The sequence below is a fragment of the Mauremys mutica genome, chromosome 8, assembly GCF_020497125.1.
Source record: "Mauremys mutica isolate MM-2020 ecotype Southern chromosome 8, ASM2049712v1, whole genome shotgun sequence".
Lineage (NCBI taxonomy): Eukaryota > Metazoa > Chordata > Testudines > Geoemydidae > Mauremys > Mauremys mutica.
The window spans coordinates 97,025,157-97,050,751 of NC_059079.1; the positions used below are offsets into that span (position 1 = coordinate 97,025,157).

At 42.2% G+C, this 25,595-nt stretch overlaps 1 protein-coding gene across 1 annotated transcript in view; it reads left to right on the forward strand.

The window, feature by feature from the left end:
• ACSL6 (acyl-CoA synthetase long chain family member 6) overlaps window positions 1-25,595 on the forward strand; it is an 86,275-nt gene that overhangs the window by 25,655 nt on the left and 35,025 nt on the right. The window contains exons 3-11 of the mRNA XM_045027861.1: window positions 3,423-3,465; window positions 3,581-3,801; window positions 11,160-11,274; window positions 14,443-14,507; window positions 15,292-15,393; window positions 15,530-15,629; window positions 17,295-17,473; window positions 17,859-17,891; window positions 22,777-22,828. Coding sequence (XP_044883796.1) covers window positions 3,423-3,465; window positions 3,581-3,801; window positions 11,160-11,274; window positions 14,443-14,507; window positions 15,292-15,393; window positions 15,530-15,629; window positions 17,295-17,473; window positions 17,859-17,891; window positions 22,777-22,828 — 910 coding nt within the window. The remainder of the gene's footprint in view (window positions 1-3,422; window positions 3,466-3,580; window positions 3,802-11,159; window positions 11,275-14,442; window positions 14,508-15,291; window positions 15,394-15,529; window positions 15,630-17,294; window positions 17,474-17,858; window positions 17,892-22,776; window positions 22,829-25,595) is intronic.

A 25,595-nucleotide genomic window follows, 5' to 3' on the forward strand; every position in this document is an offset into this window, starting at 1 on the left:
AAACAAGTAAACCTCAGACTTAGCACATATGTGGCACTTTACATCTTCAAAAAATAATTAATTAGATACATTTAAATGGACTAATTAAGTAAAATATCTTACACTAGGGATGGCAACACACACAGGACTAGTCACAACAACACATGTAAATGCATAGGAATGGAATGGATAATTGTCAGCAGCCAGACCAGAAGGATGTTATGTGCCATAGATGCGTTGCTGGAAGTGCCGTCTTTTAGATGAGATGTAAACTTTAGGAGTCTGATTCCACCTCCTACTGGTGCAGAGATGTGGGACCAGGGGGAGGCATCTTACTCTTGCACTTACCCTGTCAGAGAGTAGTTGAGGGTTGCACTCCCATTGCCTCAGCATCATGGGCTTTGCAGCAGCCAAGGAATAGCCAAGCTACAGAAATGCCCTGGCCATGGCTCCGTCCACCCTGGAACTCCTCCTGCACTAGGGTTGCCTACTTTGACGTAGCTATTTCAGGGGGAGAGGTGTTGTGCGGGTGGTTTGCAGCCACTTTGACAGCATAGTGGGTGTAGAGTGGCCATGGGACGCTGATAAATCCAGCTCTTTTGGTGCCCCAAGCAGCGAAGTGGAGGGGAAAAAAAAAGATAAAGCCATGATCGGTGGCACTTGGGCGGCAGCTCTACTGCGCCGCTTCATTCTTCAGCAGCAAGTCCTTCACTCTGAGAGGCACTGAGGGACCCGCCGCCAAATTGCTGCCGAAGACCCGGACGTGCTGCCCCTTTCCATTGGCTGCCCCAAGCACCTGCTTTCTTTGCTGGTGCCTGGAGCCGGCCCTGACTAGATCATAGTATCTTGCATTAAAGTTCTAATGGATCGATCCATAAGACCAGAGATGTTAGTCTTGGCATCCTGGCCAAAACACCAACTTGAGTGAATTCATTCTATTTACCAACCCCTCCCCCCTCCGTCAGTTTCAGCTGGATGAGGTACACCAGTTCTGAAGGATTGGGTATTGCTGCTGTGTTTTGCTTCAGCAGCCACTGCATTTTAATGGTGGACAGTGTGCTCACTAGGTATGTTAGTCTATAAACTCCTTTAGGACCAAAGGAATTAAATTAATGCAAAATATTAAAATACAAATACTAGTAAAATGTAACAGGGGAAGTTTGCACCAACCTGTGATAATACTTTAAATTCCTTGAGATCAAAAACCCATTTAGCAGGCACTATTTCCCACTGTTCACAAAGATTTGCTGAAATCTGCAGCTGGATAAACCTGAACTCATATAAAGGGATGCTGGTAGGAATAAGGAAGGATTTTGAAAAAAATTGCCGCCTCTATAGCATCCCCACTATCAAGGGCTTCTGCCTTCACATCGTTCATTCAGCAGGCAGCCATAGTGTCCTTTTAGGCTCCTGAGGGCTGATTAATGCCCAAATGGTCAAGGGGGCATAGAAGCTGCACTTTCACCTGCCAGTGACCTAAAGATTGTACCCCCTCCTATCGGACACGGATCAGGCCATGATGAGCCACACTCGAGAAAGAGATCTTGGAGTCATCGTGGATAGTTCTCTGACAACATCTGCTCAGTGTGCAGCGGCAGTCGAAAAAGTGAACAATGGGAGGAACAGTTAGGAAAGGGATAGATAATGCCACTATATTCATCTGTGGTATGCCCACACCTTGAATACTGCATGCAGTTCTTGTCGCCCTATCTCAGAAAAGATATATTAGAATTGGGAAAAGTAGTGAGAAGGCCAACAAAAAATGATTAAGGGTATGGAACAGCTTCTAAATGAGGAGAGGTTAAAAAGACTGAGATTATTCAGCTTAGAAAAGAGATGATTGGCAGGGGGGGATATGATAGAGGTCTGTAAAATCCTGAATGGTCAAGAGAATAGAGGAGTGTTATTTATCCCTTCACAGAACACAAGAACCAGGAGTCACCAATGAAATTAATAGGCAGCAGGTTTAAAACAAACAAAAGGAAGTTGTCCTTCACTTAACGCACAGTCAGCCTCTGGAACTCATTCACAGGGGATGTTGTGAAGGCCAAAACTATAACCAGGTTCAAAAAAGAATTTGACAAGTTCTTGGAGGGTAGGTCTATCAATGGCCAGGATGGTCAGGGATGCAACTTTATGCTCTGGGTTTCCCTAAACCGCTGACTACCAGAAGCTAAGACTGGACAACAGGGGATGGATCACTCGATACATTGCCCTATTCTGTTCATTTTCTCTGAAGCATCTGGCACCAGCCTCTGTCAGAAGACAGGATACTGGGCTTGATGGACCATTGGTCTGACCCACTATGACTGTTCTTATGTTCACATTCCTGACCTTCAGGCTTGATTATTGCATCTCATTACACATAGAAATGAAGCCAAAGAGCCCGTAAAAGCTCCCGGTGGTACAAAGCACAATAGCCCATTGGCTGAGCAGCATGGGATGCATAAACACATAACTTTGGTGCTCTGTTCCTTGCACTTGTTCCCCAAAGCATGCAGAGTCCAGTTCAAGGTCTGTCTCTTGATATTCAAAGCTCACTGTTAGATCAGCCCTAGCTACCTGAGAAATCACCTCCGCCACTGCAGCCAGGACCTCCCATGACAGGCGCTATCTTCCACCCAAACAATGAAAGTGTTGACCAATCAGGGGATAGCTCAAGAGCACAGGAACTAGAACTTTCACAGGAATTGGAGCTAGACTCTGGAACTCCCTCCTACAAGAGATTAGAATGCACCACGTCAAAACTAAATGCAGAACTCTTCTCTTCGACTCAACTTCCTTTCAATTTGTTCTTCAGATACATACAAAAACCAACACACAAACTAATCAGGTCATTTCTCCTGCAGCCTGGCTGGGAAAGAAGAAATGGAGAGATTGCTAATTTTATTTCTATTTTACTTATGACAGCACAGTAATCAGGGGCCCACAGATGTCAGCACCTTGGGTTAGAGGTGGGAGAAAAATTACAGGCTTCCTGAAAGATGTTGGCTCACAAAGTAAAAGAAAAAGCTGCAGCTTTAAATAGCTGCTGCTGCTAAATTCTGATAGTCATTTTAAAAAACTCTGCGTCTCTGTAATGACTATGAAGTGTGGAATATTCAATGATCCTCTTGCTGACGGAAGCGACGCATCCTTTTGCAGAGTGTACACTGCCACTTTAAGTTATCATGTGATTATCACCAGTGCTAAGCATATTTGAAATGGAAAAAATCCATGCACGTTAAAGGCATCTCTTCTAGCAGTCAGCTGCCTACCGGGCCTCAGTCTCTCTGCCTCTGTAAGTAAGGGTCTGGTTTCAAGCAGAGCCAGGGGGCTTTCGATACATGTTTCAGACACAGAACATTCTAAATATACACAGTTCCTCTTGCTGTGATGCTAATTACGCTTTTTGCTCTGTGCCATTCTTTTGTAGCTGTGACTTTTTTCTTCTTTTTTTGTAGACAGCTCTGTTTCTGGGTCAGCATAGCAGTATGTTTATAAAAGGTAAAGAGAGAACGGCCTTTCCTTGCCTTCGTTCCCTTAGAAGTATGGCAAATGTTATGGCCTATGTCTGTTAATCCTGTCACATTAACTCATTCTTTTCCTTTGGATCCTGCAGAATTTGCCCTTTCAATCTTTGAAAAGATGCAAGCACAGGAAATCCTGAGGAGCCTGCGGCTGCCTGAGTTTGACAACTTCAGCCAGTTTTTCCACAGCTTGCCAGCTACCACCTTAGTTGGCATTGGTGCCTTTGCAGCTGTGATCGCATACTGGTTTGCTAGCCGGCCAAAGGCTTTGAAGCCACCATGTGACCTCTTGATGCAGTCAGAAGAAGTTGAGGTAAGGCTAGCATTATTTATACCCTTCAACGAATAAAAAATTAACCCTTATGAATGCAGAGGTTTGGCTGGGCTGGCTAGATTCCATGGGCTGAGTCTCCACTGCCGGGTCCCTTGTACAGTAATTCACACCCAGGCAGAGGGCTACTAAATCTGAAGCCTACCTTTTTATGCCCCCTTTGCATGGGTGTACATGGCTGCAAGGCTGTTGAGAATCAGGCCCTAGCTATTTGTTGTGGGTGCTGTATTGTTCCATCCTGAACAATGGTTCACAGTCTGTTACACCATGAATTAATTTGACCCACTTTGTTCCTTCCTTTTAAACTCCTGGAAAACTAACATCCAAGCCATGAATTTAATCCCTACTTAATTCCTCCAGTTTTAGCCTGGCTTGACCATGAAGCACTGAAAAATTACATACAAGCCACTAAAAAGCCAAGGTTTACTGTTCCCACAGATGGTAATTATAATCTCACATACGACTGTGCAATGCTAACTCTGTAACGGTGGCTGCTGTATGCTCAGTGATACTGTAAAAAATTATGCTTTAACCCAAACCTGAGGCTGAGTATTTATTCATCTATGCTGTTAAAGAGCCTTGAGGGCTAAAGAAACTACCCCATGTTAAAGTGCAAGAAAAGCATCTCAAGTCGAACTTGTATTCAAAATTGAGACATATAATAAGAATCTAAAGGTTAATGACAGGTTTGTCCATCTAGCAGGTTCCCCTTTAAGAGAACTTTGCTGTCCTTACTTATTAAAAAAAATAGGCAAAAGTTTACATTTCCCATGGAAGCATTTTCTTCTGATTAGAATCAGGACTCTGGGGTTCTCTCCACAGCCATGTTTCTGACTCACTGTATGACCTTGGGCAAGTCACTTAACTGCTCTCTGCTTCAGTTTAATCCAGGGGTCTCAAACACGCAGCCCGCTGAGTTATTTGCTGCAGCCCGCCAAGCTCCCCGCACCCCCGGAGTTATTTCATGCAGCCGCCAAGCTCCCCTCACCTGCCGCCCCAGCGCACTGTGTCCTCACTCCTCTGCCTACCTCCAGGCGCTTCCTGCTGCCAAACAGCTGTTTGGCGGCACTTAGCACTTTCCAGGAGGGAGGGGGAAGAGCGGGTAGTCGGCGCTCAGGGGAGGAGGTGGAGAAGAGGCGGAACGGGGTGGGGATTTGGGGAAGGGGTTGGAATAGGGGCAGGGAGGGGTGGGGACTTTGGGGAAAGAGTTGGAATGGGGTCGGGGAAGGGACAGGGCCTCATAGAAGGGGTGGAGTGGTGGCAGGGCCGGTGGCAGAGGAGGGGCTTTTGTATCTTTATATGAAAAGGTGTCAGTGATGCGGCCCTTGGGCCAATGTACTAGTCCTCATTTGGCCCTCGTGGTGATTTGAGTTTGAGATCCCTTGTTTAAACCCTTGTACCATATAGTGAGTAAAACCTGCCTAACGTACTAAGGTGTTGTGTGAATAATTAGTATTTGGAAAGTACTTTGCAAAAAGCAGGTTATAGTTGTTATGAAATTGACATGGCAAACTAATAATATTCCCATGAGATTCCCTATCTAAAATGTCTGCTACCGTGTATTTTTCTTTTATATGTACTCACTGATGTAAGGAGAGAGAAATTGGATGTTGTAAGGATTAATCCAGGGTTATCCACATTAGTAATCACCAGATGAGAGGAACAACCTCATTGAAGACACTATGTGTGTTGAGCTGATTTGCATCACCTGAGTCCTTGAGGGCTTTAATAGGAATCTGAGTCATGTGGAAACTTAATCACTGATGCAGCAACATCTTTTCTCTATCAAAGACTATCATTAGGCAAAGGCACAGGAAAGCTAGAAAGACCAAAAGGTGAGATGGGGGACAAAAAAAATCCAGAGTCCAAAACTTTTGCTGAACATTCTGGGAAGTGTGTTATTTAATGGGGAAACCGCCTTATCTTCCCAAGAGCTTGGCATGTCTGTGGAGCTGAGATGGTATTTTTTTGTGAATCAGGAAGGCTAGTAAACTTCCCTAGAGTAACAGAAGCATGAGCCATACTAAGGCCTAGCTCCTGATCACATTGTAGTCAATGGCAAAACTTCCACTGATTCCAGTGGAGCCCAAACCCACAAGCTGCCTTGTCAGTGCCTCTCTGAAAGAGGGCGTGAAGTAGAGCCACATAGTAGCAAATCCACTATTCCCATGTTGTTCTAACTACCTCTCCCTGCATGTAATGCTATGCAGGCAACTCCCAGGAAGCTAGACGCCACAGTACACCGGTGGATAAACACTGTCTCCCTGGGCTCCCCAAAACTTGTTCCTAACCCTGCTGCATCTACTGACCTCTGTGCCCACCAAGTCTGGGGTCAGCATTTGCCCCTTCAGCTTCAGCGCCACTGTGTTTTTTCACCTTTCCCGCTGCAGAACAGAGCTACGGTGATGAACCTGCATTAAACTCCACTTTTACAGTATTATCAATATCCCTTGGGCTCTCCAGCTATGAATTCTTGGCTACAAGCAGGTGTCCTTTTTGCTTTTTTTTTTCATTAGTAGTAAAATGAGCTTTCAGAAATATTTTTCCCTATGCCATCTACAGATTTATAGCAATCCATCTTCAAAAGTCTTTGAGAAACATAAACTACCTCCACAAGAATCATGCAGTGTCATGTATTTTTTGTGGGAGTTGTCCCAAGGTTGTTCTGAAAGCAGTTTTCACACAGGAGGTCAGACTAGATGATCCCTTCTGGCTTTAGATAATGACTATATTACAAGAATTCTAAAGTTCATTACACAGTTTCTTTTGGGACTTTAAACTCCTCTGAGTGGTGTCATAGGAAGGTAATGATTCTACTAGAGCTATTCATTTTTACTGCACTAATTAAAACAACCAAGCAAACAAAAGCAGAGGTGGCCAGTGATAGCATGCTGATGTACCTTTTTCTTGTATGAGGGTGGAATTTGAATCAGACTGTTTCTTTGAACTTTTGGGATAAAATTCAGTTTTGGGATAACAGGTGCACCTCCATTTGGAGTCAGTAGGAGCTATGTGTTCTTATGCTGGGACTGAACTTGACAGATAGGTCCAAACTACGGCCCTGGTCTTGCAGGCACCTATGCGTGTACTTAATGTTACTATCATGAGTAGTTCCACTGACTTCAGTGGCACTGCTCATGGTAGTAAAGCTAAGCACATCTGTAAGTGTTTGCAGAATCAAGGCCTTTATAGTCAATTATTTGAGTTGATCAAAACATTTTTTTTAATGAAAAACAGCTTTTGCCCAAAAGAAAAGTTTTCATGGAAAAAAATTGTAAAAATGGGGGGTCGGGAGCTTTGTTTGTTTTTGTATAAAGAAAAGTTGGGTTTTACTAACTGAACATTTTTACTGTAAACTAAAAAATATTTGACTTTTGGTTGTTAATGGAAAAACGGAAATTTCGTGAGGGAAATTTCCTGAAAACAAACAAAATCATTAAAATTTCCCACAAAAAACAACTAGCCTGTTTTGATCAGCACTAAAATCAGTTCCTTAGTTCTATTAATTTTTTTTTTAAAGATACCTATTCCAGAAAGACCGGACTATTTTCTGTCCCATAGTTACCATCAATGCTGTTTTGAAGTCCAAAATCAAGTACAAGAATAAAAAGATGTTCTTTCTTCTGCAAGCTTCATCGACACTAGAATAGCTTATTAGTGTAGAATAGATAAATAGAACCTCTCAAAACTTCAGTTTGGCTTTATTAATTTTGTCAGTTACTATTTTGTACTTTGTGTGTTCACTAGCTATAGCAATGCTCCTTGTGGGAGTTGGTCTTGAATTCAACGCTATCCAATGGCTGAAAGCTGAACTTAGAATTTCTAATTCAGACTGGAAATATAGCACAACATTTTACCAGTGAGGGTAATTAATCACTAAAACAATGTACTGAGGAGTGTGGCGGGTTCTTCATCACTTGTAGACTTTTAGAAAGAGATCCTATCTTATTTTAACGATAGCTTATAGCTCACACACAAGCTATGGGCTTGACACAGATATCATTGGGTGAGGTTCTTTGGCCTGTGCTAAGTGGGAGTCAGACTAGATCATCAAAATGGTCCCTTCTGATCTTCAAGTATATGAATCTATGAATTATTCAAACAGTAAACACATCACAGCATTGCCCTGTAAACGAATGTATGTCCCAGTAGTCTGACTAGGGGTTGAATTTTTACTACTGATGTTTAGAGAACTGTGTCAAACCAGAGATCTGTGAGTTGCTCCTGTGGATTGATTATATCTATACATTAGGACAGAGCTGGTGCAATGTTTCCAAAAATATGGACTAGCCGGTTTTAAAGATATGACTGTACCTACAGCCAGATGGTGCAAGTTAAGCAGAGTTAAGACTAATGTGCTTGGATAGGAAACTCCCAAAGTAAAAGCAGTCTTCTGTAAGGATGTTGCTGATTCAGCAGCTGTCATTTTTCTTTCTGAGTCAGTACTGAGCCAGTTAGGGTGACCAGATGTCCCGATTTTATAGGGACAGTCCCAGTATTTGGGACTTTTTCTTATATAGGCACCTATTAACCCCCACCTCCACCTCAATTTTTTTATACTTGCTATCTGGTCAGCCTAGAGCCAGTGCTCAACCCATTGCATTAGCAGGTGCTGTGCTGATTAGGGTGACCAGATGTCACGATTTTATGGGGACAGTCCCGATATTTTAGGCTTTTTCTTATATAGCCGCCTATTATGCCCCATCCCTGTCCCGATTTTTCACACTTGCTATCTGGTCACCCTAGTGCTGATGCCAATGAAGTCTTCTAGATAAAGGGTGAAATCCTCGCCCTCCTGAAGCTAATCACAAAACTACCACTGAATTTCATAAGGCCAAGATGTGCAATTAAGTCAGACCATTTAAAAAAAAAATCTCATGGCAACTTTTACAAGAGTATGGTATGATAACGCCAGGGAGCTGACCAGATTTTAGACTGATTAATTAATTACATTTTGCCTACTTGCATTTCCTCTCCATTTTTAAATAGATAAGATGTTTTGGATAATTAATTCTTGTATAATGTTTCTGGGATGGAATACAGCAGCTGCTGAATAGAAATGGCTGCATGTTAGTGGTGAATTCTGGTGTAAAGTTCATAAAAAAGCATTCTGAACGCCTTCTGACTGATGGATGGAATATAAATGCACAACATTTATGTTACTGAATTATTTTTTTTAAATAAATAATGTCCTGAAAGCCTTCAATTCGTCATTTTAAAAATGTAGCATTCTTAAAGGAGAGCAAAGCTAGGCTGAAACCAACCAAAGTGATGACATTTTTTTCATCCTCTAACTAAAACATGTCAAATCAGTTTGAATCAAACTCTGTTTAAAGCAACGAGAGACATGAAATGGAAATTTGCTCCCTATCATGAAAAACCAGGAGATTTCTCTTTGGGGGTTGGGAGGTGTAAGGGAGATTCAGTGCAATTTGAGGGGATTTGTTTTCTAGTTTGTTCCTTCTAAATCAGCCTAAAATATTTCCATTAACGTAAGAGCTATTTAAATGATATTTGAGACTAGAAACATTAGTCTCTAATTTCAATCCGTGAATAAAACCTATGACTGCTCTAAATGATGAGCATATAAAGAGTCTTGTTCCATGTACTAGGAGAGAGTAAGAAAGCTATACAATCGTCTAGAGCAGGGGTCGGCAACCTATGGCACACGCCGCACACGTGCCAAAGATGGCACGCGAGCCAATTTTTAATGGCACGCTGCTGCCTGCCGGAGTCCCAGCAGGCAGCAGCGTGCCATTAAAAATCCTGCCCGGCCCGGCTCACTCTTCTCCGCCCTCTGCTCCCCTGTGCCTCCTCTCCCCGCGGGGGCAGGGGGCAGAAGCTTGGTCCTGCTGGCTCCCCTGCCTCTTCCCGTAGTGTGCTGGGTTCCTGCCCCTCCTCCGCCTCTCTCTCCCTCCCTCCCTCCCTGCTGGCTGATCAGCTGATGGCCCTTGTGAGGGAGGGGGTCGGGAAGGAGCAGAGTAAGCGTGCTCGCTGCTCCCGGCGGAGGCAGAGAAGAAGTGGGAGCAGGGCCTTGGGGAAGGCGGGTGGTAGAATAGGGGCATATCCCCTCCAGCCCCCTGCCCTGACCCCCACACACACACGCCCCAGCCCTCCGCCCTGAGCCCTGACCCCCCTCACACACACCCAGCCCTCTGACCTGACCCCCCTCCCACACACACCCAGCCCTCTGCCCTGAGCCCTGCAGCCCCACACCCCCCCAGGTCTGGGGTCCCGGCCACCGGCCCCGCACAGCCCGCTGCCGGTCTGGGGTTCTGGCCACCGGCCCCGCACAGCCCGCTGCCGGTCTGGGGTTCTGGCTGCCGGCCCTTTGCCAGCCGGGGTCCCAGCCGCAGGCCCTGGTCAGCCCGCTGCCAGCCTAGGTGAACAGAATCCCAGTCCAGCAGCAGGCTGGCATAAGATCAACATTTTAATTTAATTTTAAATGAAGCTTCTTAAACATTTTGAAAACCTTGTTTATTTTACAATACAACAATAGTTTAGTTATATAATATATAGACTTATAGAGAGTAACCTTCTAAAAAACATTAAAATGTATTACCGGCACGCGAAACCTTAAATTTAAAGTGAATAAATGAAGACTCAGCACACCACTTCTGAAAGGTTGCCAACCCCTGGTCTAGAGCCTTGAAGGGAAGGAATGGGCTAAATCCTTGGGGCGAGGCTAGAGAGCAAAATCAGCGCTGAAGCTGGTGCAATTACATTAATATCTCTGGGTAAACACAAAAGCCCAGTCGTCTAACTAGTCAGTAGGCTTGGGGCTCAGTTGTTGTTTTCCTTTGTTTTTACTTAAAGAAATGCATTTATGAGTGAAGCATAAACGTGCTTACAAAGTGAATCACATAGGCTGTGTTTTGTGTTTCATTTTATAAAGCCCTTATGACTTGGCTTTGCTTTTTTATTTTTACAGAAACAGAAGAGCGGGGATTTTTTTGGTGGGTTAAGGAAAATCACAACAAACCTGCCTGTCTGACTTTTATACAGTTTTAGACAAAAGCAAATATTTATGTCAAGGCTAACACAGGAATATAATTCAGTGTTTTCCCACAAAAAATATGAGAGCACCTGTAATTTGCAGGCTAATTCATCATGCAGGTTATAATATAAGCTTATGGCAGATTCATGATTAAATTCTATCCGCCTCTAGGTTTATGATGCCACCTTGCCTGATCCTGCATGTTATGCTCAGGCTGTCACAGCCTAAGTACTGCACTATGGGACAGTTCCAAAGATGGTTGTGCTGGGTTTGTTTGGTTTTATAGTCTCTCTCTTTCAAAAGGTTCTGATCCGATCATTCTATGTTGTTTTGGTTTCCATAGGGCTGGGAAGGAGCTCGGCGGTCCGTGATAGGTGACAGCACAGAATTGTTAACTCACTACTATGATGATGCAAGGACAATGTATGAAGTATTTAGAAGGGGATTTAACATATCTGGTAAGTGGTGGTGATATGTAAAGATCATTATGTTGACTAAAACCCCACTGGGCTTCAATGCTGCTATCTCAGCGCTGGTCAGAGAGCAGAACTGAGTCTGTTGTCTTTGGAGAAAACAGCTGTACAGATTGGGGCTTAACCCTGCTCCAAGTGAAGTCAATAAGAGCTCTGCAGTTGACCAAGATTGGGCCTTGCTGGCTAGGGGAACAACTGGCCCAAAAAATATGGGCCTGTAGGAGTTTTGAGTGCACAAGTGAAGCAAATTCAGGCCATAGTCAGCTTCTTAACTGCAAAAACCAGCATACAGCCATGGAAGAGCTTCACAGGCTACAGCAAGCATGGAAGACATGGTATTTTTACTGAAGTGGGACGTGTGGGTGAATCTCCAAAAGTGGCAAAATGGCTTAGGCCCCTAAATCCCATTGGCTTTCATAACCACTTAAATCACTTTGGCACTTTAGAAGATGTTATCCTGTGGCCATCATTTTTAATCTTGGGCACCTACATTCATATTTAAGCACCTGAATAAGTAGTTTGGTTTCCAGAGCTGCTGAGCACCTGCAGCTACCCTGGCAATGACTGTGGAGTTCCACATGCAGGCTTGCATTAGACTCTGCTTGGGTAAATGGCAGAAGTTTTGCAAGGACCCATCTGCATAGCTTAGCAAATGAACTACACCCCTTCCACAGCTGATCTTTCTCAGTTGACCTACATCTGACACACTGTAAAAAGTGCTGTTTTCATTGTCTAGGGATAAAACAGTGGCTACAGCATACAGGGAGCAGAAAGCAGAAACAATATATTTCTCTTGCAGTAATTAAACTAAAGGGAGCAAGCAATAAATCTCTCTCTGGCCTAGGCTGACACTAATTTTGTAGCTTGAAATGTCCTCAAGAAAGCATCATGCTAGTGCTATTAAAAATTACAGTTGATACAGACTCTGCCAAGTGCTGGTTTAGATGGATAGAATTATTAAACATTTTTTGTCTGCATTCATTTATTTGAACTGTGATTTTGGTATGGCAGGACTGGTCCAGTGGATAGGGCATGAGGAACCAGGAGCAGGGGAGAGTCTGAGTAGCTCCAAGATGATGACTCTTAAAGTCCCTTCTAAGTACCAGCTTTTCCTATCAGAGCCTTGCACAAAAGGTGCAGGGAGAGGGAAAGTCCCTGAAAAGGGTTTGACCTTTTATTAATGACGACTTTGCAAACACAGGTCCTGATAAGATGGGTTTTTTGAGTCAGAGAGGTCTTGAACTGGAAGCAGTGAATTCCAGAGTCCTAATGCCAGCTATAACATCGACCACAGGCAGCCGGAATTCTTAAATTCTGTTTCTCAGTTTCCCCGTCTTTATATAAATAAACTGGTCTTGACACCTTTTTGTTCTTTTTTACTGCACCTGAAGTTTAAGGTGAAAAATCTTAAAAATGTAAATATACCTCTACCCCGATATAACGCTGTCCTCGGGAGCCAAAAAATCTTACTGCGTTATAGGTGAAACCGCATTATATCGAACTTGCTTTGATCCACTGGAGTGCGCAGCCCCGCCCCCCCGGAGTTTACCGCGTTATATCCTAATTTATGTTATATCGGGTCGCGTTATATCGGGGTAGAGGTGTACATAAATAACGTTTGAAATGATAAGCTGAGGAGAAGAGGGGTGAGAGAGAGGGAGGTGAAGAGGATGTAATGTATGGACTAAGTGAGAGGAATGCATGCAAGTACAGGTTCTAGTCAGAGCCCTGTGAACTGCACGATGGAATTTGCCTCACACTCTGTCTCATGTTGCAGAATTGTGCCTCAGAATCTAAGCACTAATATCAAGAAAAAAGGTTTCTAGCTTTCCTGGTTGGGGGGGAGGCGGGGCCTTCCAAACTTGAACCAAGTATAAACCAGCATAGCAATGCCTGCCTGAGTCTGCAGACAGCCTGAAACAATAGCTTTGAGAGGTGTGTGATCTTGCCCTCATCTCTGTGAGATGTTAACTTTGAAACCTAATGATGACGGTTTAAGTGGCAAAATTGGTAACTGATTGTTTAGTAGGAACACCCAGTAATGAGTCCCTTAGTTCTCAATTGCCTCCCACGCCTTCCCAGATGCCAACCCCCCAGCCTTGACAATTTTTACAAAGCAGTTATGAGTTTTTAATACAAAATTTTGCAGTACATTGAAAATTAAATGTACAGACAGGATAAATTTAATTACATCCAGTATAAAATTAAATGACACCTGGAATACTGTATCGGTTCTACATTAAATGCAGTAAAAACCTTCATATTTAGCATGTATTTGAAGCTTTCTGGGCGTTTCCTGTCTGGTACCCTGAAGGGTCATTATTTTTTATTATTATTTGTATTTCCATAGTCCTTAGGAGCCCTAGTTATGGACCGGGACCCCTTGTGCTAGGTGCTGTGCAAACACAGAACAAAAAGCTTACGGTCTGAGTATCTAGGCTCCTGGCCACAGATTTACTGGGGCCCTTGCCGTGATCCTATTTGGACTTGAACAAAACACATGAGCTTTGTTCTGAAATGGTTGGTGTTTTAATGCCACCAGAACCCTCAACAGAATAACTGCTTTATATGATGCAGCATGCTACTCTGGTGATGAGGCACATGTGAGTACCTTGGTGGACAGATGGGTTATGTGTGGTGAGGTATGGGAAAAAAGGCAATTTAACATTCCAAGTATTGCTGTCCTCTTTTCTACAGTGAGATGCTTATGTTCTTCACTCCTCCTCCAGAGAAGTGCATTTTTATTTGGAATAATTTTGACTTCCTAGGGCTTCAATGAAAGGGCAGCCAGACCTGTGGGAGATGACATTTAGGATGAAAGCCATTATCAGATAATGATGTTCACACTGTCTTAAGGAAAAGCTGGTTTAACAGGGCACTGGGCCTGCTCAACATCACCACCACCTCTGCGATTTTGAATGAAGGCTCAAAACGGTCCATAATCCAGTGCCCCATTTTACAGGGCTGTCTTCCTTTCTAATCTGGTAGCACTCTGTGTGAACTCTGCCTCAGAGAAACATGGATTGACCTTGATAATAACAATGGATGTACTTTTAGAGCAACCTCCTACTGTTTAGGTGCTCAGGGTCCTATAATTCATTAGCACTTGGCTCTAAGATCCCCGTAACTTTGTAATCTGTTTATTTCGTTTAGAGAATGGTCCCTGTCTAGGATTCAGAAAGCCCAAGCAGCCTTACCAATGGTTGTCGTATAAAGAGGTGAGGTTATCATGAATCTTTCTTTCAGCAAAGAATTCTTATCCTTACTGTCTAAACGTAGCTGTTTTTAAAAGAAAGCGCCTAGTGCTATCCTGGGTGGAGGGGTATGATCATGTATTATTTTACCACTTTCAATTACCTGCTAGTTTTCATTTGAGCCAGGATCCTCTCAGATGCTGCACACCTTCTGGCAGCTGCTATAAGCACTGTTCACTTCCATTGAGCTGTCTCAGCAGGATTGGGATCTTAGTGTTGACTACTACTAGTAGTATTGATTTACAGAGCATCTTTCTCAAGCCAAAGCTTTGGGGAATTACAAACCCTGGGTTTTAATCCTGATGGCTTCACTCGTGGAAGTAGTTCCACTGACTTCACTGGGCATTCTCATGTGCAAGGTGTACAGATTCATTCAAATATCATTACTTTGCCTCACTCACCACTGAAACGCAGCCACTTCTGGGTGGGGCAGCCATGTAATAGCACCAAAGCATTATGCACACTGAAATAAATAAACTACCGATTAGCTCGAAGACCAGAAATAAAGAGCACAATAACAATTTCACGTGATGGGGGAGTTTTAAGTAAGCAGAATTTAATTGTTCAAGTTGGAATTTAGCCAGGGCACTAGGGTGAATGCCAAAAGTGTCATGAATTCTTTAATGGCTACAGGCGACTGGAGTCTGTTTTATGTGTTATCCAACAAACTAATATTAGAGCCCACTAGGTTTCATTTGTGTCTGCTGCTTACATTCCTCTCTCTTATCCATTTTTCTCCCACTTCTAGGTCTCTGAAAGAGCAGAAGCTTTAGGATCTGGGTTACTCCAACAGGGATGTAAACCATCAACAAGTCAGTTTATTGGGGTCTTCGCACAAAACCGTCCAGAGGTGAGATGTTGCTGTAACCTCATGCAGTGTTAACAATATTCTTGAGTTTTGATCTCACTTTAAATTTTAATCTCATTAAGTGTTTTAATCACTCCCCTTCTCTTACCCCTTTTCTCTTTGTAAAATCTCCTTCCAGTGGATCATTTCTGAGCTGGCTTGTTATACCTATTCTATGGTGGTGGTCCCCCTGTATGACACATTAGGTCATGGAGCCATTCGTTACATTATCAACACAGGTAAAAACAGACATGCATAAATATCATGGAGGTTCTCAAAAAATCACTCTTGTTATGCAGAATGACTGATTTCTCTTCTGCTTTCCTAAAGGCAGATGTTTTGGCTCAGTGAATCGTTTTGGCTGGAAGTAACCTTAGCTGGGTTATATAGTGTACCTCTATGTATCACGGCAGGATTGGCTTTATTATTCTGAAATTACCCCTAATGGATAAGCTTTGTATATTTCCAGCCAGGCATTGTCTTGTAGCTTGTTCTACTGCTGAACTGAGTGTAGTGTTTATAAGTTTTCCCTAATATGTAATACATTTTCCCTGCAACAACATTAGCCCATTACTGCTTATTTTGTTCCAATGACAAGTGCTAACAATTAATCTATCATTTAGTAACCTCACTTTATGCATGTATTTTACTTTGAACATTATGAGTCTTGAGCCTTAACATTGCACCTGTCTTACTGGGATTTCTGCCTGGCAGGGTAAATTCTATTATGTAATAGACTTCCCATAAAAAATGAGACTCTCTCCCTACAAATAGAATTTTAAGGTTCTAGGGTCCCAGTCCTGCAAAGCACGTAAGCACATGCTTAACTTTAAGCATCGGAGTCAATGGGACAACTCACAAGCTTCAAGTTAAGCCCCTTCTTCAAACTTTGCAAGATCAGGGCTTAGGACTGTAAGAGCAAAATCTAAAGACTCTGTCTTGTGCCCAAAAGCCGAACACAAGGCTGTACAGTTGTTTTGCAGGGACTGGTCTGAGCTGTACTAATGCAAAAGCAGGGCAGATTTTTAGTGGCATCTAACTTTGTATCTCATATGAAAATGAGAATCCTGAACACACACTGCTTTCTCAGAAGGGAGGTTTCTTTGTTCTAAAATCCCGTTCCTCGAGACTTCTGGAGACTCGGTTGATGTATATTTTTAAAGAATGGGCCAGATCCTCAGCAGGTGCAAACTGTCAATTTACGATTAACCGCAGACACAAGCTGAGGATGTATTTATTCCTTTTTTTAAATGGCCTTTCTCTTTTTATGCCCTTTCTTTCCACTGCATCTTACATGTTGCACAGATGGCCAATTCCAATTGAGGACAGCAAGAGCTTTTTTTTATTGACTTCAGTGGGACCAGGATTTCGCTCAGTGTGCATTTCAACTTGGCTCAAGGGGAGCTTTGCTGTGATTTCTGTGGCTGCAGGATAGCTCAGGATCATAATAGCAACCAGCCACTGACAAGATCATTCCAGTGAGGAGCATTAGCTCAGTGCTACTAGCTGGTCCTTTTATCATTTTGGCTTTGAGTTTCTAACAACTACTTCAGACCATTCAGGTTTATTTTTTTTCTGCAGTTTTAATATTTTTAATTGAATCCTAAAATAATTGTAGCTGTCGGTCTGATGCACTTTGTGCTGCAAACAAACATTTGCCTTGCCACTCATTCAGTTTCAGATATAGTAGTGTGCTCTGTTCAGTGTTGATTTATGGTCACTAGGTTAAATACCAAAATGTACTTGTTTCCTAAGAGAAAATATATATTATATTCCAGGATCTCATGGTATAAATATAAAATCACTGTCAAAAACTGATTAGCAGAGATTCAGAGAGATTAATGTGAAGCTTCAGCTAGTGTTACATTTTAAGTAAAAAAAATTATTTTGTTTTTGTTTTTTAGCTGATATTTCCACAGTAATCTGTGACAAACCAGAAAAGGCCAGAATCCTCCTGGATCATGTGGAGAAAAGAGAAACGCCAGGCTTAAAGTCTGTTATTCTGATGGACCCTTTTGAGAAGGACCTACAGGAAAGAGGGAAAAGATGTGGTGTTCACGTCCAGTCCATGCAGGAAGTAGAGGTGATGTTCCTATCCCCCTTGTTTAATGTTAGACTCAGAAATAATCCGCTCAGATATTATTTGATGAACTCCAGGAGATGGCTGTTCAGTTAAAGCAAGAAGCTGCTTCTCATGGATAAAGTTACATTATTATTAGTAGGCACATTGATCAGCTACTTTTTCTCTTTTATGCTGGATTCTTCTGTTTTATGTATTTTTCTCAGAGGTTTTACTGCAACTAAACTTTGTTTTAAACTGGATCCTGTAGCAATGTCAGGGCAGGATTTTCCTGCTCTTCTTTCTCTTCCTTTCTATCTCCAGCTTCCTCGGTCATTTGCAGTTTATTAACAAGCATGTTAATCTGCATATGTTAGAATGGAAATGATTTTTGTTAATATTCTTTCAGGCTTGTGGCCGTGAGAGTTGGCATGTCCCTGTGGTGAGTCCAATCATTTTTTTTCCTCCAACCTTTAATCGCATGTAGTTACTTTAAACAAATTTCACAAATGAAAGAGAAAATAATTTGCCAGAGTGTGCACAAAGCCTGCACTGTGTTTGTGTGTTCATTAAATGTGGTGTCTGGTATATTTCTCAGTAGGAGGTGACTGACAATGAAGAATCCTAACTATGCTCCATTATCTTCCACTAATGGTCTGAGTGTGGATCTCATTTGCTGAGATGTATGTTATTTGCTTCATAAATTATATCCCCTGAATCCTTAAATGGAACTTCAGGACATAAACCCAAGGAAAGACTGATAGAGGATGAGATTCTACAGTGTTCTTTAAAGAGCTTTGTGAATGCTAAGTTTGAGAATAAGTAGGACAAATTAAACGAACCATCTTCAAAAAACTGCTAAAGAAAATTCCTGACTTTAGAATAGATTTCAAACTACATCAACTTAATAGTGTCTTTTATGAAAGGCAAATGAGCTACAATTCAATGAAAAGGCAGCATAAAAACAATGTAATAATAATTAATGGCTCCAGTTAATACATGTCGATTACCAGTCAGAAAACCCAGGAAACATCTCAGACTAGATTCCTGTAGGTTCATCTGGGTCCACATACAAACCCAATCCCTAACCCTAGTTTGAGAGCTCCATCCGTCCCCAATCCTAATCCTTGTTCACATCTGCTAACTGATCCCATCCTTACCTCTTGCCCCAGCCTGCTAACCAGCCGGAATCCTAACTCAAACCCTAATCATAATATGGACCCACCTACTATCCCAGGGGTTGGGAACCTTTGGCATGCGGCCCATCAGGGTAATCCGCTGGCAGGCCACGAGACATTTTGTTTGTGTTGACCGTCCGCCGGCACGGCCCCCTGCAACTCCCAGTGGTTGCGGTTTACCATTTCCAGCCAGTGGGAGCTGCAGGAAGCAGCAGCCAGCCTGTCCCTTTGGCCCGCAGCTTCCTGCAGCTCCCATTGGCCGGGAATGGTGAACCGCGGCCACTGGGAGTTGCAGGGGGCCGTGCCTGTGGACGGTCAATGTAAACAAAATATCTGGCAGCCCGCCAATGGCTTACCCTGATGGGCTGCGTGCCGAAGGTTGCCGACCCCTGTACTATCCCAACAATAACACTAGACAAGGCTCTCCAACCAGCCCTCTATCCTAACCTAACTGATGCCTGTCAACTGGTATGAACTCATAAACCTTCACCTGCAGTGTGATCCTGCGCCGTGGACCTCAGGTCACCGACTCACCTCAATCTTCTGTCTCACTTTTGCCCACCAAATAGCTCCAGACATAAGATTGGGGCTAGTAGGGAGTCATGGGTTATGGTAAACATAAAGGGGTGAGCCAGCATTGGAATTAAATGTGGGTTAATGTTAGGGGAGAGATGGCTTTTATTGCAAATCTCATTTCTGGTGATTTTAATAAAGCCTCAGCTCCTGGAGTCATGTTATTTCATCATCTCCATTTTTCCTTTTTTTTAAAAAGCAAATTTTAGTCTTTCTGAATGCAAAACATGTCCTGAGTGTATCCTAAAGGTTTAAACCCCAGCAGCAAATAAAAACCACACTCTTTTAAAAATTATAATCCCAGGATTTTTAACCCAATCTCGGGATTTTTGGAGTCTGACTTTACACAAATGGGGTTCAAACGCTGGCCTGGGCTGGGTATACGGGCACAGATGAGGGTTCAGAACCAGCACATGGACCCAGATGACAATTAGGAGTAGGGCAGCAAAAGGGCTCTGAGTAGGACTGGGTGTGATGGGAATGGGAGAGCAGGCTATAATAGTAAAGGCCTGCAGGGAGGCCCAGGCTAGGGCTGGGCCCGCCAGGGGGCCCTGGGCTAAAGTCTAACAATCCAAGTACAGTCTCTTGTTATGTACTCAGCCCGCTATCCAGGGCTCCTGCCCTTGCTACAACGGCTATGTTGCTGTCTTTAGTGAGCTACCTTGATCAAAGCTTGTTTGGGGCAAGAAGTCTGGTTGGATATTATGGTTGGGCCTTCTTGCTTTTCCTAGGCAGAGCTAGTGATGGTGTGTGGTAATGGCTTCTGACCAGAGTTAGGCTTGAGGCTGGTTGACATTCTGTTTTTAGAGTTTGTGCCTTTTGGCCATCCTGGCTTTTGGTGGTTATAGGCGCTGAGGTTGTGACATTTGGTGTTTGGGGTAGCTGGCAGGTTCTGGCTATGATAGGGTTGAGATGCGCTGGCCAGCAAAATCTACCTTTGGCTTTGAGGCTTGTTTGCTAGCTTTGGTAGGGTGCATCCCAGTTGGCTAGTTTGGAATAAGTTTAGTATTGGAACTGGGTGGCTGCCTCACGCTAAATTTGTGGCTGGAAATGTATACTCTAGGTTCATTTGAAAAGCATTTTCTCTGGAAAAAACTTTTGTGAAGGGAAAAAATTTCAAGAGGCTCTACTGTTGACTTCACTGAGTTTGGATTGGACCCTAAGCACCTTTCACTAGAGAAGAGACTATTTATGAGATGTGCACAATGCAATCCAGCTGTTCCCCATTAGCATTGCCCCTTTCATTATTCCACCTTTTTAGAGCTGGACTTGGATTGGTCAATCTGTCATGTTCGTTTACTCCATTCTAAAGCAAAGAACAGAATAACAGCTGGGGCTGGTATTAGTTTTGTGGTGTTAAAAAAAATTGTGATGGACATTAAGGGTCCATACCATCAATCCTTACTCAGGCAAAACTCCCAGTGGTTTTGCCTGTGTGTACAACAGGACTGTACCCTGAAATTATTAACTCAGCCTTTGGGGTTTGCATATGGACATCTCTAAATCTTGTAATTATAAAAGACAAGTTACTGTTATCTGTGAATTACCTCCTCTCTCTGTTTCAGAGGAGACTTGTGATGTATTTGAGGATAAGGGATAACTTTCATTCTTTTATGAGAGTGGCCCTTTACAGCAGAGCCTAGTGGTCAAAACCCACAGCCCTTTATTAGTTGTATCACCTAATCCTTTTATCTTCCTTTTTCTCTTCCTACCTTATTTTGTTCCTGTATGGTTCCTGAGCACTCAGTCCTGCAAATCAGACTAAGAGCTATTACTCTGATGTAATCTCTAGTAGCAGAAATCCCTTTAGTCACCTCCTGTCCTTGTTTCCAAGACAATCTCCCCACAAGGAAAACATGTGCTGACTGCACTGAAACCCCCTGTTTCCCTGATACTACCATTTAAAGTGCTCAGCATACTGTCACTAGCCAGGCTAGGAACCAAAGGGCTTTGTTTGTATTACAGCTGTTTCATTCATGTTGGGAGGAGGAGGGCATGTTCTCATAGAGTAAAAAGGAGACAGGCCTTGCAAACACTTACATGTGTACATTTCTTTTAGAGGTCTACCCTATTGAACTTGATACATTGTAGGACTGGACCCTAAAACAGCAGTTACATAATTACAGAATAGGATTCTGTGCCGACACAAGTCATCTTCATGGTCTTGGTGACACTGTGTCTAATTTTAAACTCCATAGCACGTCAACTCACAGTAAATGTTCCTTAGGAAACAAAACAATAACCAGAAAAGACAAATCACAATGGGTGGCCACGGCACAGTCATGAGTTATCTTCTGATCAAGTGGAAGATGACGTGCTTCATCCCTGCAGAGCCAGCTGTGTGTAGCCTGATTCAATTATAACATTAAGTCAAATTTATTTAAATGGTAATTAGCAAAGCTTACCCAATGCATATGAGTGGATTCCTCTACTACCGCCACCTTTGGAGACTTGTTGGGGTTTCTGTAACTGAAAAATGCACCACAGCAGCACCAGTTGGGAGCCTTTTGAAAGCTGTTGAATTAGGTATGGTTTTACTAAGAATGACTGTGGTACTGCGGGATGCACTCACTGCCAATTATTCAAAAGAGGCTTGTAATTCTGGGTGTGTTACTTTTTGGTGGCCCAACTTGACATACACAGGGCTTGATATTCATAACTGCTGAGCACTCACGGATCTTACTGACTTCAGTTGCAGATAGCAGCACTCAGCAGTGAAAGGTAGGCCCAAGATGTCTCAAACTGGGCTTCCAAAAACTAAGACACCCAAACATTTAAACATATTACCTACATTGTCAGATTAAGGCTGAATGCATAATAGACAGAAACCTGACTTCCAAATATTTTACAAGTAAAAATGCTGAGTTTCATTTCCCACAGTCTTATTATTTGTTACTTGCATCTATTTGGTGCTTGTGAGTATTCGTGAAAATGCCTGTGCATTCCAAAAATGTCCCTAATTTTTAGAATGAATGAGCATTCAGCCAGAAATTAGAACAATATTTGTTCTTCTTAATAAAAAGTTTATCATCCAGTTAGGGACCAGGAAAAAAATGCCATGTGATTTAGGGGACCCAACACATGACATGAATAACAAATAGAAAATAGCTGTTTTCAAACAACTCATCTATTATTAATCCCAAATGTGAGACACTCATGAATAACAAATACAGATGAAGAAAATCAGGATCTGTTAGCAAATTATTTCCTAACTCCCAAAGGGGCCAAATGCTTAAGTATTATTTTTAACAAGTAGTTCAAACAGCCTGTCATGCAGAAGCTTGAGGCTGTGGTTTTCTTTCATTAGGGAATATAGCATATTATAAATAGGCAAGGATCTTGAGTGATGGACCAGTCACTCTAAAGCACACTCCTTTAATGCACCTAAACCTAAGGGGAAAGAAGGAAACTAGACCAAATGGACAAACATACTAGAGGAAGAATTACATGATGCTCCAGGAAAAAATTGAAATGACAGAGTTGAGACATGATTGGTTCAATAAAGAAGTGAGCACAAAGGCTAATGATGCTAACCTGTGACTCTATAACTTTCCTGTTTTCTTTGTGTATTTCTAGCCTCCTCAACCAGAAGATCTGTCGATTGTCTGTTTTACTAGTGGCACTACAGGTAACAGAACAGGCATTTTAAACTTAATGCATTACATTAGACTACCAAAATCACTCTGAATAACGGCTCACTGTGTATAAACACAATCTAGCACTGTCATATATAGAACAATTGTGTTTGTTTTATGTCTATTAAATACACGTGTGTATGTGTGTGAGAGAGAGAGATACATACACACATATATAAAGTTATAATCGAATTAAAAACTTAGATTACACTGGTATAAAAATACAAATAATACTTTTTCTGCAACTCTTTAAATAATATATTTTGGCAATATGATTTTGCAAGTGTATGAAAATGTTCTGTGTGTATCTCTTTTCCTCATTCTTCTGTGTATATGTTTTCACGCTGGAGTCTGTTTTTGAAGGTTTTTTTGTTGAAGAATTGCCACTTTTAGGTCTGTTAATCTCCCTGGTCACTCAATCACAGACCTAAAAGTGGCCTCTCCATGCTCAGAGAGGTTCTCAAAAGTCTCTTATGGGGAAGAATTAGTCCAAAAATTGGCTGCACTTTTGGTTTGTTTGAGATTTTAAAATGTATAGAAAATCTAGGGTCAGTGTTTCCTTTAAAGTTTTGTTCTTCTTTACTACTTTCAGCGTGTTCTGTTTTTCTAAATAGCTCTTTATTCAGGACAGATAAGGAAAAGAAAACTTGTGGAAAGCTCACATAGCGCTTGGGCTAGAGTCAGGCGTTGGGCTATGCTTAGGACTATGCCTGAAAAACCACAGCTAGGAGGTGAAGTTCACGGCCCACCTTCTGGTTCCCCCGAAACATAAGATTTCAAACTCTGCAGGTCATCAACAGTCAGAGCTCTTCCAGGGGCATGGTCCTTGTGTTTTAGTACCTACCATCTTATCACCTATGTATCCTCCTCTGCTGGAATAAGTCTGGTTTCTTTGCCTGGTTAATCTGCATGAGGGCTTTTGTGGAGGTTGTCATGACACTCTTGGGCTTTTGCAGCTTTAAGGTGCACCACCCAATGGGGCGGAAAGTGCCTGGCCTGGATTGGGCCCCATATTCATTTATTTTGAATTACCAGATTTAGAATTATTTTGAAATGGAGCCAATGTCAGTAGGTTAAAGCTTTGAAAGTATCTATTATGACTTGAATTCTATAATGAAAATTTGGGTTAATAACTTGCAAATTTATATCTATTTTTGGCTGTATATTAGTAAACTCAGGAATGGATTTTAATTTTTGTATGTGATTCATAGGATCAGATATACAAAATGCCTACACAGAGGGAAGAGAGAGGTTGACTCTGAGATGTTTGGACTCACCTTCATTTTTTTTAACTGATTGTCAACACAACTCCTAAATGAGCATGAGGCAATGGTGGTTGCTAAGAGTGGAAATGTACATGAAACATTGTTATGCATCTGTGTACTGATTGCTCTGAAAAAACACCCTTCAAAGTACAGACCAGTGACAGGTTTCCTTGGAAGATTAATCTCCAGCAGAGACAATTGGATGTTGATGAAAGCTTTCCATGGTTCAGCAGAATTCACCAGGTTTCAGAGTAGCAGCCGTGTTAGTCTGTATCCGCAAAAAGAACAGGAGTACTTGTGGCACCTTAGAGACTAACAAATTTATTTGAGCATAAGATTTTGTGGGCTATAGCCCACTTCATCAGATGCATAGAATGGAACATATAGTAAGATGTGTGTGTGTGTGTGTGTTTATATATAGTAAGAATATATACACACACACACACACACACACACACACACACAGAGAACATGAAAAGGTGGAAGTTGCCATACCAACTCTAAGAGGCTAATTAATTAAGATGAGCCTAATAATAATAAAGATGAGCCGCTGATAATAGCTCATCTTAATTAATTAGCCTCTTAGAGTTGGTATGGCAACTTCCACCTTTTCATGTTCCGTGTGTGTGTGTGTGTGTATATTCTTACTATATGTTCCATTCTATGCATCTGATGAAGTGAATGGTGCATTCATAAGTTTCTCCTGAAGTCAACTCTGTAGAAGTACAGCTACCCTCTGAATTGTATAGGCTGATTTGAGAATTTTTTTTGGCAAGACACACAATAAAAGATAAGAAATTTCTTGGTCTCCTATGCACATCTACTTTTTAGCTTGGCTCACAGAATTCTCTTTTTGTCTGGATTCCCATGCCTGTGAGGCTGTTTTTTCCCTCACCTAAGAATACATTTGTACTTTATAAGAAAACCTGCCTTAGCAAGCAACCATCTGACCGTCGGCCTGTACCACATGTAGCACTGAAACTGTTGCCGGCGGCAGAACAGTTGCTCTCTCCCTGACTATGGGTTATGAAACAGAACGGCATGCATGTACGTTACACCGCAATAGTGCAACATTTTAGAACTCTTTCTGTGTAATATAATGATTTTGCCAAGGTTTTAAAGATGGGATTAAAGTGCTTGGAACACTGTTTAAAGTGAAAATCCCTGCAAGCTGCATGGACACTTTTCAAAGACACCATAGTAGAGTCCCAAATGTATATCCCAAATTAAAAAACACAGTAAACGAACTAAAAAAGAGCCACCGTGGCTTAACAACCATGTAAAAGAAGCAGTGAGAGATAAAAAAGCATCCTTTAAAAAGTGGAAGTCAAATCCTAGTGAGGTAAATAGAAAGGAGCATAAACACTGCCAAATTAAGTGTAAAAATGTAATAAGAAAAGCCAAAAAGGAGTTTGAACACCTAGCCAAAAAACTCCAAAGGTAATAACAAAATGTTTTTTAAGTACATCAGAAGCAGGAAGCCTGATAAACAACC